At 42.3% G+C, this 14,662-nt stretch overlaps 1 protein-coding gene across 8 annotated transcripts in view; it reads right to left on the bottom strand.

Annotated features, from left to right (window-relative positions):
* Positions 1–14,662, bottom strand: part of SGCD (sarcoglycan delta) — a 335,023-nt gene that overhangs the window by 78,720 nt on the left and 241,641 nt on the right. For all 8 annotated transcript variants that reach the window (XM_086758689.1, XM_086758690.1, XM_086758691.1 and 5 more), the window contains one exon: positions 2,043–2,144. In XM_086758689.1, the coding sequence (XP_086614815.1) occupies positions 2,043–2,144 (102 nt within the window). The remainder of the gene's footprint in view (positions 1–2,042; positions 2,145–14,662) is intronic.

Raw genomic sequence — 14,662 nt, forward strand, 5'->3', positions numbered from 1 at the left:
TTTGTTTGTTTGTTTGTTTTTTAAATGAAAACATTCTATAACTAACTAGTGTCTGAAAATCTTCTGAACTTTATCTATTACGGTACATAACTCTTAGGCTGTTTAATTAAACATATGAAGAATATTATACGTCAGCTTATTTCTTGGATGCTCTTTACTTTGTTGTTATTTGTCATATTGTTTCCGTTACATTTTGCATATTTAAAGCCACATTATGCACTTCTGAAAACCCAGAGAAGATTACTATGGAATCAGTATGGATGTTCATCTGTGTTCAGCTACGGAGTGCTGAGTTTGGCGCTTTATTTTAGCAATATTCATCAAGCTCAGGAACTGCTAGTATGCTTCCCTCAAAGAGAACACTGGGTCATACTACTGTTCTTTAAAAAAAATATAGTATTGATTATTTAATAATATTTTGAAATATTCCGTACCTGTCATCCTTTGATTGACTGCAACCCTTTCATTTCTTACAAGAAAGCAGAAGTTGACTGAAATCAATAGGATTGCCACTGTTGCCCTCAGCCCAATAGTAATTCCAGTGTTACCTTGAGCAATCTGAAAGCCAGCACAGACTATTCCAGTTTAACTCCAACGAGAAGTCAGAGAAACTATACGCATTGTTTATATAACTATATAGTTAATATAGTCTCCAGGACTCATCTGCTGAAGCCAGCAGGGATGCTCCAACTCACTAGGCTGTAGATCAGACCTTCCAGCTTGCAACTAGATGCTTCTCTGGCTAACAGCAAAAATAATCCTGAAGGAGGGGATAAAGCAAGGAACACACAGAGAGGCCTTACTTTATATTTCTTGTTCCTTGCATTCGTTAAACTGTCAATGGTGTGGAAACTAGTTTGACAGCCTCAAGAAGGGGACACCTATTGTCCTCCCTGTCATATTAAAATGTAGATCAATATGATAATATGTAAACAGTAAACTCCCCATGAGCAAGAAGTGGTTCTCAGTTCTCTTAGTCATCAAATATTATTTCCAGCAGTCTAACTAGAGAAAAAGAAATGTAAGTAGCAATTTGTTAGTCTATTTATCAAACGGAGTGCTGCACCTTTTCCACACATTTTACATTACAAAGTGTATGACATGTAAGGTTCTGCAGTTCTGTTTTAATTCAGGGATGAAAACATTTATAGATATGAATGTTTTCTCATTAACTTTTCTCCCTAAATTAGTATGCCTGTTCAAATCAATTCCTAGCTATCTTACAGAGGTTACAACCTTCAATAATTAAATCGGATCTTGTATTGGATGTTGTGTTGATTATGCTACAAGTTCCAATTTCTACAGGACCACTGAAATGCTGAGATAAAGGGATGTTAACTGTATTTAATTAGCTATCTGCCATTGTTATCAAAATGGAAAGTTGGTATCTGACTCAAATTAACACTTTGGATCAGGAAACAAGATAGATGACATCTTCTGAGAAGGATCCTGGAAACTATAATCATTTCAGTTATTTTAAAGCTACTCAGGACAAACAGGATTGCATTAGAAAGAGCAAAATCGCCAACAGTCAATTAAGTGCGGCTATGAAAATGCTATTTCAATCACATTTGGGTTCCTTCTCATTTTCAGTTGTTAACACCCTTGCCACTTTTGTCATGCAGTCTCTCCTAGCAGCACTGAATTTTAACTGCACATAATTTTAAAACACAACATGAAATAGGACTGAACACATAGTATGGGCTTATTGTGACAGCCAACAACAGACCAGGCCCTTGTGCAAGGCATCACCTCTCTGCTCTCTGCAGAAAAGGAGAAACTGCAGTTAAGGGAGAGCTGGATTTCACAACTGCCTGCCATCCCTCTACATTGGGAAATGTGAGGTCTCTCAGTTGAGGGTTGTTTATGATTTATGTCAAAAGGAGACAAAAAGACAATCTGCATTCTCAGAGCTGGAACTGTTTTAACTCCAAACTAAACCCATGTATATCAACCTTCCAATAACCACATCACTCTGCCACTTCATGGTTTCCTACAGTTACAGCTACAGAAATATGTTTATTTCTTTCTCAACAACTTACTGGTCTTGACCGGATTTCTTTGGCGTAGAGAGGTTTCAAGAATTCTGAATCTCCTTCAAGCTTTAGACCCTTTTCCGTGATTCTCAGGTTCCCCATTCCATCCTAAAGCACAGACAAAAAGAAACAACCCCATTAGTTAGAATTACTAAATTCATCAGGATGCCAGGAGCCGATTTTTTTTTTTTCCATAGAGGAGAACATTTAAAGCACTGGGAGGCACTAGAGAATGCAATTACTTGTGTTATCCTTTTAGCTCTGTTTCTGTGAAAAAAAATTTCTATTCAGATAGATCTACAATGCCCCCCAGTAAACCATTTACACAGGTGAAAGATGTTCTTTTAAGCCAGTCATCTGTACTCACAGAGACGCAGCAATGCTCTCTGTTAACAGGAAACTACGCACCGTAATACTCACGGAGTGCCGGAATATTAATACAACTTCTCATTCATAGCAAATCCGTATAAAGACTATATGATTAATTCTGCTGAACTCCATCTAGAGAATATGTGATTAATTCCACTGAAGCGACAAAAATCAGGTTTGGCCATGTAGGAGTATTGCAAGAAAGTGTGGTAGGGAAGTTGACCCCTGTTATGTGGGGAAATCTCTGCAAACCCCACTGTTTGGTGGGGTTTCTGTAGAGGTATCAGCACTTAGAGCAAAAAGATGTGGAAACCTGATGATTAGTTTCAAGTCTCACAGTCTTTCCTCCACTTTCAAAATTGTTAAGATGCTACACAGCTTAATCGGAAAATACATTTATGCAACTCTTTGCTCGGAGAGAAGCAAGGACACAACACGAATATCTTTTTAACAAACTGCTCTCCTGTCTTGGGCTAACTCTTGACTTTTCTCTCCCACAACAATCAGCTCAGGATCAGAGTCCTCGCTCTCCTCCTTGCACAGCCCAAGCACATCCCAGCAATCTGAACCTCAATATCCAAATGTTTGGGTCTTCTGAGTCATTCTCCTGCCTTTCAAATAACCACTGCAAACTCCCTGGGGCCAGGCAATGAAGTGACTGATGTAACACGCATTTCTCTCCTCTCCTCATTTGGATTCCATAGTTGTAGCTGTCTGTCCTCAACCTCTCCCCACTCCTGCACCAGCCTCCCCTAGTTCCCAGCAAAAAGCTTCTTGCCAAGTGGTGTGAAGTGTGGGATGCAGGCCTCACGCAGATGACTGCAAATAGTCAATTTTCTTTAGAAATTGTTTAGTTATGTGTGTCCAAGACGTAATGAAACATCTGACAAACTGTAATAGCAAACAAAATATATGTCAAAATTTAATACGAATTTTTCTTATGGTTTTTATGCAATAAGACAGGTATACAGATACATTGGCACAGAGCAGAATTGGACCAAGCTGTATGACACCTTTAACTTGTGAAAGCCATAACTTTTACTAAGATGAGGGATTTAGGTTCATTTAGGCTTTAAATGCTTAGAAAGGGGTGTGTGTGTAAGAAGCGTGGCGTGTGCAGGGAATTGCAAAGGTAAATGTATAATCAAAACACATCAAATGCAAGGTACTATTTCTAAGATTTAGGGTAATTGTCAAAGTCTGCAAGGATTGAGGTAAATTGGGATTTTTTTCTGAGAAAAAGATGGTCTGAAGAATACCATTTAGCATAAATTTGACTGAGATTCGAGACTGATGCTAGCAAAAGCTATGTCTCCACGTTTATATTAAGATTGGGAAATGACCAAGAGTTGAGTAGTTAAAAATAGGCAAGACAATCCTCAAACATATCCCTTAAGGAATCTTTCCACCTGTTCCCGCCCTCCACCCCCCACCATTTCTCCAGGCTAGAGAAGCAGGAGGATGATGCTGCAGGATGCCTTAGGCCTCCAGGATTACACAGGATACAATAATCACAAAGCCTACAATAGCTGGAGCTTAGCGTGGGGAGGACATTGCAATGAGGGTCACACACATCAGCACTTAGAGCAACAGCATTCACGTTACAAAGAGAGATGTTGGAACCAAGGGTCATGCAGGCCACAGGATGGCAGGAGTAGCAATTTGGAGGAATTACTGATCTATAAATGCCATACTGACTCCATGGTATCTCATAATGCAGTTTAGGGACTCATTGAGAGGGATCGGGCTGCCACCTTCTCCATTGCTGCTAGGCGTGTCCTTAAACACTGAAGTCCAAATCAGAAAAGCCACCTCAGTGCCTATCCCACAGCTGTTTCAGGGATTTTAGAGGAAAGGGGTATGTACTTGGGTGGAGACGCTAAGAAGATCAAGAGAAGACTGGGAAAATTCTGGAAGGCCACATGTATCTGGATACACATCTTGCATGTTTTCTAATCCAGCTGCAAAAAATAAACCACATCTGTCTGCTTCCTCTTCCTCCCACTGCGTGTGCACCTCCAGCACTGCAGGAGGAATCACTGTCACTAAAGATGAATGGCTAACAAAACCAGATTTGAATGAACTTTGCCAAAAGGCACGAGGTTTGGACGGATAAAAATCAAAAGACGTAGCAGAGCTCGGCAGTGACATTGGTCACTTGCCAGAGGTTCTCCCGTTCCAAGAAGTATCGCTCCCAGGGTCTATCCTGCCAAGTAAAGACCGTTTTTGCCAGAGTGTGGTGGCCTATGAACAAAGGCAAGCTCAGGAGTGCTGGGCAATAAAATTACTGCTGTCATCTCATTTTGAAATGAAAGCTGTAAGTAAACTTTAAATAGAGACATTTGCTGAAAATGCTATTGATTGTTGAAGGGAGGGGAATGAGAGATGGGTCATAAACTGCCACTTGCTACATTCCTTGTCCTGGGTGTAAAATACTGGCTTATGAATTCCAGGTTGGTGGTGGCACAGAAGGGGTTCATTTATCTCAAGCAAAAGGATGAAGGAAAATGAATGAAATATGATTACGCTCCAAAGAGCCCAGATTAAATTTGGATAGTGGTATGCTTTGCGAATTGAGTGAGCAGGAATTATTACAGCTATCTGCAGACCCTCACACATTCTGTGCTGCTAAAAAAACCTCTACATTTTTTTTTTTTTTCCCCCAAATAGTTACTTCAGCAAGGTTACAAGCCCTGAGAGCTTTCACATTGCAGGCCCTTCTCTGGTTTCATTAAGAAAAACTGCAGGTCATGCGAGCTGGTATACGCCACACACAGCTGCAAGAATGACCACCTCTGTGGATACACAATCCTGACCATGTCCAGGGTTCACTCCTGAGCTGAAGTGGGGGGACACTTTACCAGTAACATGGATCAACGGATAAAGGGACTTGTCAAGTCACCATGGAAGCTGTGGCGACCCAGCAATTTCGATGGCTCACAACTATATTCTGTCCCGAGTAGTGACATAGCTCCAGCATTCCACTCCGCTCTTGCGTGTTTCTCTTCCTTTCTCTCCTTCACCCTCTGTCTCCTAAGTGTCCCACATTTTTATATATGAAAAGCACACATAGGGGACATTTAGCTCACACCTAGCAGGTCCTATACATCCCAAAAGAGGTATCGAGCCTATGGGACAATGCACTACAACCAAAACATCAAGAACACATTTGATTTATATCACATGAGCAGGTGTATTCTCTTACAAAACCACTGGGCTGGTGAAACAGAGACACTTGCCCATGTTACTCTTCTCAACCTTTGATCCTTCTCAACCTCCGATTCCCACTCCCCTTTCTCCTCCTGCGCTGCCAAACCTAATAAAAGCTGCACCCACCGACATTACCTCTTGCTTTCCCTGGTGTTTGGGATTGGGATGCAATGTTCTGCACTGGCTCTTACCACGATCAGCTCTCTGCTGCTCATGTTTCTCATGATTAAAGATGACAGCTTTTTGTAGTGACAGTCTGGGTCAGTAGGTCAAAAACCAAGCAAAGGTTGTAATCTGAGTTTAAAGTTAATGAGGATCCTGGCCTCTTATAGTACAATCATTATTAAATCATATTCATTTGTTATTTTCCACTAGAAAAAAAAAAACAACAGGCAGCTTGCAGAATTATATAGAGATCTAAAAATACAGATACATTAGAGATAAATCATTGTATTAAAGACTACCTTGCATGTTGTGTTGGATAAAACATCTTCATCTTCCCTAAATCATATGGTTTAATAACAAATAAATGTCATACTCTGCTACAGTGAATATACATGAAAGTTTCTATGAAATTTCATGGACCATGACCAATAAAATGTAGCAGAAAGCTGGCCAGAGTGACAGAGATCATGAGATTTTATTAAACATTGTGTCTGTGACGGGTATATATCCTTATCTGCCACTCTATGGCTTGTGAATAAGGGAAAAAAAAAAGTAGTATTGATTATTTGATACACTGACATCTGACAATCTTTGTTTCTCCCCTTTTTATTAGCAGACTCCTCAGCAGAGACTGAATGACTTTATTGTGCAGGCACAAAACAGCTTTGAGGGAGCTTCCAGGAGGCAAACCCCAAACAGGAGGCACAGAGTCGGGAACTTTCCATTAGCACCTGCTTTGAATTATTTGGCTTTTTGGCAGAGCATGGTGAAAACTTTAACGCCCATTTTATCGTCTACGCCTCCTCTCTGTTTATGCAATACCTTGTAATGGGCAGGCATAAAAATTTATGTGCTATCGCTGCTGCGTTGAAAGGGGAGAGCAATGGTAAAATCCCCAATAACATAAATGTCATTTTGGTGATGCTGAATGAGAAAGGATCTTTTTTTTTTAGTAGCTTGAGAAGCAGCTGAATTTTACAACCAATCACAAATGACGGTGGTAGTGTTAGGGGAAGAGCCCAGCATTGCTGCTGTCTGATCACCAAGGCTCCTCTCTGCCTTTTGGTTAGTGATGTGGCTATACACGTGGGTAAAGCCTAGATTTTTTTTTTTTTTTGTTTTCCTTTTTAACAGTTGTGGGTTACTTGATTTTTTTTTTTTTATTTGTATCACTGGTAGCAGGGAGATTCAGTTAAAAGAATAAGAAAAAACAGCCAATCTAGCCAGAGACATGTAAATGCTGTGGTAAATACCTGGAAGTGGTATTACCTGCACCAGTCTGGAATGCCCACACACAGAAACAGGGTATTCTGCAGTGGCATTTGCCATCCTTGGGCAGCTTTATCCCATCAGACTGGGCTCCTGCCACAGCTCAACCTAGTCAAGAACCAAGGCAGTGATACCCGTACTCATTGCGACCCTTGTTCCAGGATGCTTTGTTCTTTACAAACAATGAATTCAGCCTCACGCTCCTCTGCACTTTCTCTGTTCTCCTGGCATTTCTGAACATAAAAGGCAAATTTGCTGTTTATTGAGGACTTTCTAAGGATTTTAGGGACACCCATGATGGGGAATACAGAGAGCTCCAGCTGTCTGCTGGCCACCACTGGCACCGGTGGGTTTTTCCCCATGCTTTTTCCTGCACCTCCATACCTTTTCAGTTTTCAGGAGAAAAACTGTTGGCAAGGTTTGTCTCTGCACGGCAGGTAAGCACTTACATTTTTACTAGGAATAAACTGAAGTTGTGTTTGGCAATGTCCCGTGGGAGAGAATTATCTTTGGAGACTGCTCATGTCAGATGGCTGAAACACCTGATTATCGTTGCTTGTATTATTGATTGCTGTGCTCTGCATCGCTTCCAGATATGTGCAAGTTATTACACAGCTCAATACATCCAGAGTTAGGAAAAAAAACCAGCAAATGCAAGTGACCTGTTTTTTCTTTCCCTACTGGATAGATTCCTGTGCTGTTCTTCTGCCTCTGACTTGACATTAAATGTTTCCAAATTCCACAGATTTAAGGAAAGTCTGTACAGATACACATCGCTGTCAGCTCTTCACAGCCTCAAACACCTACTTGCTCTAATAGGATCTGCCCTCCCTCCTTCTCCTCATTTTCTTCAGCTAATTTGTCATCTCAACAATGACCCCTGTATCCAGCTATGGATCAGCAGCAATATTTCCCTATGGAAGCCAGGAGAGCCTTAACACCCACCAGCAGGACCAAGCCTATAAAGTTAAAGCTGGTTACACAGCACAGTCCAGAGCAATGTACACTCCAAGGCAAGGACACAACATGTGACAGGTTCTACTGCTGACATAAGACCGTGTTTCAAGACCTATGGCTTCAGGTTTGTGCAGACAGTAGAGAAAACCAAGCCAATGTAGCATCACCCACCAGAAATGACCATACCCCTGTATGCAAGGATATGTGCTTATGCTTTGAATCGCACTGCGGGGTCTCATGTTCACAACTGGCACCTGTCCCCCTCTTCTTCTGCCTGCTTATTGACCTCAGATGTCCTCATAACATGTCTTATTGGTAGTGTTTTCATTTAAAGGTGACGGACACAGCGTAGGATAGCTGTGCTGAGACATTGGTGGGTGAAGGAAGGTGACCCCACGCGCCCTGCATCACTGCGAGACAGTATATATGTCCTCTCCAGGGAAGGAGGGAGACACAGATGAAGCACAGCTAAAACCTTTGCAGCTAATTGGTGCACTAAAACAACATTATAAATTGCAAGACTAGCAAGTAGCTAACTCACTGCTCCCTCCAGAAGCTCATGACAGTCTGGGAGAAGACACCTCTATATAATCTCTGGCGCTGCAGTCATCAGTCACAGGGAGACGTGGAGTTGAATGAGCAAAGACTGGTTGTGGGAGTCACTCACTGGAAAATGACCTCTAGAAGCTGCTGTTAAAGTTGTATGAGCTATGTAGACACTTTTACTTCCTTCCACGGGTGTGAAGTCATTTGTGATAGCTACAGGAAAGTCAAGTGGCTGCTAACTTACCAAGGAATTACGTACAAGTGGAGGCAATTGCCTGCAGACCATTATGGTTGATGTAAAATTCAGCCCAAACTAAGCCTATGCAAAGCTCAGAACCCTTCTTTTCCAGTGGGAACTCCTGTTTTTGTGAGTTCCTCTGCATGACTGCAGAAAAAGAGGCAGGAGATGAGAAGAGGGGATACATGGAGGAGAGCACAAGAACCAAGAGGACGTCTCACAGTTATGGCAATGAGCTGTGACGCAGAAAATCTTGACTTCATTCCCAGCAGACTCACATGCCACGGCGCTACTAGGGATGTCTTCTATGCGCATGCTCCCATAGCACCTTTCCCCGCTATTGGTTCCTCCCCCACTGACTGAGAGCTCCCCGGAGCCGTTACCATTTATCACAAAGATTACTATGAAGCTGTCACTGAAGGTAAAATGAACTTACACATTGACTTCAGTGGAAGTAAAGGAGAAAAGTCTTAAGAAGCAGGAAGAACAGGATCAAATGTGGTTTTCCAATTACTGTTTCAAGTAAGTTACAACTGGCCAAAGCAACTAAATCCCATCCCTTGAAACAGTTCCAAACTAGTGCAGGAATAATTTCTAAACAAATCGTTCAGCCAGAGCTTGAAGAAAGCTCAGCTCAGGATTTACTGCATATTGCTGGAACTAGCTTGGCAAGGAGGTATTTCTTTTCAAAGCAAACTGCTAATGAGTTTACTCAAAGTACGATCATGTGTGGCACAACAAAACCAGGACTTCTGTGAAATAAGCCACCCCATTTGAGAGCACATTTTTGCAGGGAAAAAGACTAGCAGACCTTTTTGGGAACTGATTATGAATCCCAACATGGTTACTACAACACAACCATCATATGCAGAATTCCTCTCTGGGGTAATAATTTCCCTTTCCATGGGTACAGCAGGGAAGAGATCAACATTTGCCTTTCAACGCTTCCCAGCTCCCTGTTATGGAGCACTTTGGCACTGAAGCATTACAAAATGAGCCATGTTCTCTTGAGCATTTTTCCGCTTTTTTTGCTCCAACACAAACAGTAAGGTTTCACATCTTATCATCAACATATATTCCAAATGTATCCCTTGAATTCTCCATCTTTTTTAGTCTAGCTAATTACCATAATTATGCTAACTAGAAGGGAAAACTCCCATCCTGCAGAAATTTGTGCTCACTCAGAAGTGGAAAAAAAGATTCTTATAGGAACAAATACTCTTACAATGAGAAATCTAAAATCAGTGCATAAATTCACTGTACAGTTCAAGGGGTTGCAGAAACAAGTTTTATAAATTACGGTCTAATACTCCTGAATTATGGTAGACTGTCAATCCCTGAATGAAGGAAAGAATAATAACTTCTTTTTTTTTTTAAACTACAAAGATCTTGGACACAACATCCTCTGTGGCATCGCTCCTCCAAGTTACATTGAGGCTGAATTGAACTCACTGATCTTAATATTGTCGGAAGAAGTTTCCAGAGAGAAGAAGGATTTTTTTTTTGCCTTTCTCTATCTTCGTGGATCCCTTCTGGGTTCTGTACTTACTCTCTGAAGTAAGGTTTTTCCGACTAATCCAGTATTTAGCAATTCCCCTGACCAGTAATGAAGCTGGTAGATTAAGGACTGACAGTGTGAAAGGAAAGTACCAGGTCTCACGTGACGTTTCTGAAGGTGAGGCTCTTGAAAATGAGGCCAATTATTGGGTCATTTTTCCCTGACGTGAACTCAGGGGCACTAATTAGAGCACAATACCAGGTCTGTTCAAAGAAATAAGGCTCTGTTCAAGAAATAAAACCTCTGTTCAAGATCCACACCGACACTCAAGATACCAAAAATACAAGCAGAAGTGGAGAGGGACCCCGCAGGGCTGTGGCCACTCTCGCAAGTCCCGTCTACAAGGCACATTTAAGGATCCCATCTCAGCAGACCGATACACAGGATATGGGAATACTCAGAGGAGGCACCTGCTGCACTGACCTTCTCAAAACCCACCGCACCTACATTATATACTTGCTGCTATGGCAACATCAGCCTCCGAAGGTATGATAATCACAACGCAAATCCATATTTTCAGTTGCTTCATTTACTCTCCTCTGCTATTATCTCCTCTATTTCCAAAAGCTAGGAGAAAACAGGGCGGATAGGGAGGAATATTTTCAATGCACCTCAGTTAATCACTTCTGAGCCTGGATTCAGCTAATATTAGTCATTTAACTGATGAGCTTGCATCTGGAAGTTAATCACCCCATGCTACCTCTGTAGTCAGGGGAGAGAAAATGACAACGGAGTCCACTTAGCACTCAGACCACCCTCTGGAAGTGCTTCTTCCCAGCTGCTGTGAAGCTCCTCCAAGGTCACTTAGGCATCTTCTCTGGATGCCTATAGATAACTGGGATAAACCTAGACTTCAGTAGTGTGCAACAGGATGCAAACAGAAAATAAATAGGTTGCCAGGCAAAACAATGAACAGATATAATCAAATAAAATATACTCCAAAAATGTGATTCTAACTATACTGATGTACAGTTGCTTCAGGGATTATTTTAATGATTTTTTTTTTTTTTATAATCAAGACTCATACTTTCAATAAGCGATAGGATATTGGGCACATTCAATTTATTTGCACAGGTGGGTAAAAAGAAATTTGCTTTAAAATCAAATTCACTGTGTTCAAAGGAATCTATAGTCCCCTTGTTAAGAAGCTGCCTTCATGGCTAAGGAACCACCAAAGAATTTTTATAGCTGTATTTGTCACAAAAGTATATGATTTAGCTCTTCCACTATCAGAATATACTGAAAAATAATTTGAAGTGTCTTCCAGACTTATCTACAGTGTGTATATGACATTGTTGTTAGTAAGGGAGGCTCTGGGGACAGCAAAGAAATGAGAGAACTGAAAGTGCTGCTCCCAGAGAGGCTGAAATAAGTATATTGCTTCTATTGCTTTTTGAACAATTGCCAGCAAATAATTATTCATAGAGGAAAACATATGGGTATGTTTAGGTCCCTCGCCACGGCAAACAGTGGGCAAGGAATGAGATCAGATCTGTAGAATGCGTCTACTGATTTCATACAGCTCCACCAACTCACACCCACCTGGTATCTGGCCCCAGAGCAGAGGCAGGAAACGGAGGGCTTTGGCGGAAGTCCTGAGGTCGTCATCCCGGCAGAGCGGGCAGGCTGCCACGGCCGCTGCAGGTCATGGCACGTGGAGGAAACTCCAGCACGCACCCACCATGCCTTGTTACGGGGGGAAGAATGAACAGGCAAAAACAAGCAAGCCACCACGGCTTGTCCTAATGCTTCGTGATGGGCTGTGACTATCCAGGAGCAGCTACGGGGCACCAGAGGATAAGCAGCAGTTTAATTACTTCTCATCATTTACTCCTCCCCAAACTCCCAGCCCCAAAGCACTTAGCATCAGAACTAACTTCCAGCTATCAAACACATCTAATACATGCTCTCACATCTGTGCATGGCACACGCCATACTGCGAGCACGCTACACACGGGAACACCTTCTTTGGGGAAACTGAGGCACAAAGTCAGGCACCCACTGACTGTCACGGGAGAAAGCTGTGTTATGGGAAGAGCTCCCCAGGTTTCTCTCCAGCACCTTGTTGTGTCACAGTACTGCAGCTAAGCAACTATATATATCCCGCTCCTAAGAAAAAACAGGTTAATTTTAGCAACTTTCAAATGCCAACAATTCAGACATCAGATACTCTGTTCTCTCCCTGCGGTTTGCATTCCTCTGCCTCCTTGCCAGAAGATGCATTATGCTTAATGCCCTGTCTTCTTCACAGCTTTTCAGTGCACATTCAGAAGTGTTCACTAAAGTAAAAATAATGATCATTCCACAGCAAGGGAACTAGGAGCTTGCTAGTCATCCTGCAAGACAGCGCTTCCCGACATAATTTCCAAAATTATCACCATGGTCGTTTATACTTCTTGAGCTGCGAAGTAACTGGAAAACATTGAGATAATTTTCCTACTGTTTACTTTTTGAGGAAAATAATGGCAAAGTGGCACTTTTTTCCTATCCAGAACCCATGCGTGGGGTGTTTTCAATTTAAAATTATTTATTGAGTGGGTGCTTACTGAGGCATAGGGGACTTTTGCCAGATGCCAAGAGATTCTCTTGGAAATCAGAAGTACAATGTTATGTGTGTGAAAAATCAGGCGGTTATGTGAAATAGCCAAGAATCACATGCAAAAATACACAACTGGCACTGGCAAACTACAGCAGAGCTAGACACAGTGCCTTTTTTTTTTTTTTTAATACTTTTTTAAACAGAGAGTCTTGAAATCACAGGAAAGCGATTGCTTCTCTGTGCACTTTGTCCTTTGGAGAACAGAGCTCTGCGTGTCACTTCATTACAGAAATATGCCTTATTTGGGGATATCAGCATTTCTTCCTTCTTCTGCCCCTTTTGAAAACATGACACCAGCAGGAACAAATTAAGTGACTTACGATCTGCATACTTACTTACTTATCTGCTATGAGTAACCTCACCTCAGGCGGTTTTTCTTTGTTTGTTTGTTTGTTTGTTTTTTACCAGCACCAAAATGATCTAAATAGAATCATAGAATCACAGAATAGTTTGGATTGGAAGGGACCTTCAAAGGTCATCTAGTCCAATTCCTCTGCAAGGAGCAGGGACATCTTCAACTAGATCAGGTTGCTCAGAGCCTCATCCAACAATGAAATCTTTAAAAATAAATACTAAGTGTCTCAGATCTGGATTCCCTTTCTTGTGAATCACGTTTGCTCCTTCTGCCACGCCACACGCATTTCGGAGGTGAGCTGCTCCTGGGCGCAGATTTGCAGCAGCACCAGCCAGAGTGAGAAGCAATGCCCGCTCCCTCTGGCCTGGCAGAAGGAGCAAGGGTGAGCAGAGCGTGTGACGCCATCAGTTTAAACACATTATATTTTCCAGTGGGTGTCTGCACGGTTTGACAGAAGCCCCTGGTTATGCTCCCGAGGAACTTTTCAATGAAAATAAACAAACAAGTCACAGGAGGAGGATGTGATCCTCACCAGGAGCAGCTCCCAGTCCCACGGGACAGCCCAGTTCGGTGCTCAGCACACTTGTATGCAGGCTGCAGCACACAGAATGATGACAGACAGGATCAGGCTCCATTAAAATAATGAACTCAGTGAAATGGTTTTGATCAGGGAGCACTGCTTGTTGGGAGCACACGGGTCTGCTCCCCCAACACAGCCCTTCGCAGGCAGAGCCAGGCTCGCATCGGTGACTCGGCTCTCCATCATAGTCCAGACAGGGCTCTGAGGGTGACCGAGACTTTTCTTACAGCTTTTTGGTCATTTTGGCAGCCTGCGCTTGTTACCGGCTGGGTAAGACTTTTCTTTCCAAAACAGGATTCACTGGGGGATGATGACACATAATAGCTAACCACTGCACTTGGTTAGGGGCCAGAAATGCTCGAGCAGGAATTTTTATTCCGTAAAAGAACACAAAGCATAAAGCAAAAAACGCCGAGGCAAACATTCGTGTTTCCCTTTGGCTGAGCATCCAGAGCTGTCTTCAGACCTCTCAAAGCCACGAGACTTCTTTCCCTCTGTACTGAGGCTGCATGCCAGCATCTTTGCCTGGGCCACAGCGCTGGAGCTCTGCATCTCTCCTACCTCCTTCCCCTGCCCATCCACCTAAGCCATAAACAAAGCTTCTCTCCTTGTTTTTTTCCAAGGCTACAGATAAAGAATGTGGTTTTGTGGAGCTCAAATGGCTCAATGGGACATTTTGGTGACCAGAGGAAATGTAGAACTTTATGATTAATTTGGGATATTAATGTAAGAGTAAAGTCACACTGCTAGAAGCAATATCTTATTGACAACACTGCTAGA

This window comes from Chlamydotis macqueenii, chromosome 14, assembly GCF_036417535.1.
Source record: "Chlamydotis macqueenii isolate bChlMac1 chromosome 14, bChlMac1.mat, whole genome shotgun sequence".
Classification (NCBI taxonomy): domain Eukaryota; kingdom Metazoa; phylum Chordata; class Aves; order Otidiformes; family Otididae; genus Chlamydotis; species Chlamydotis macqueenii.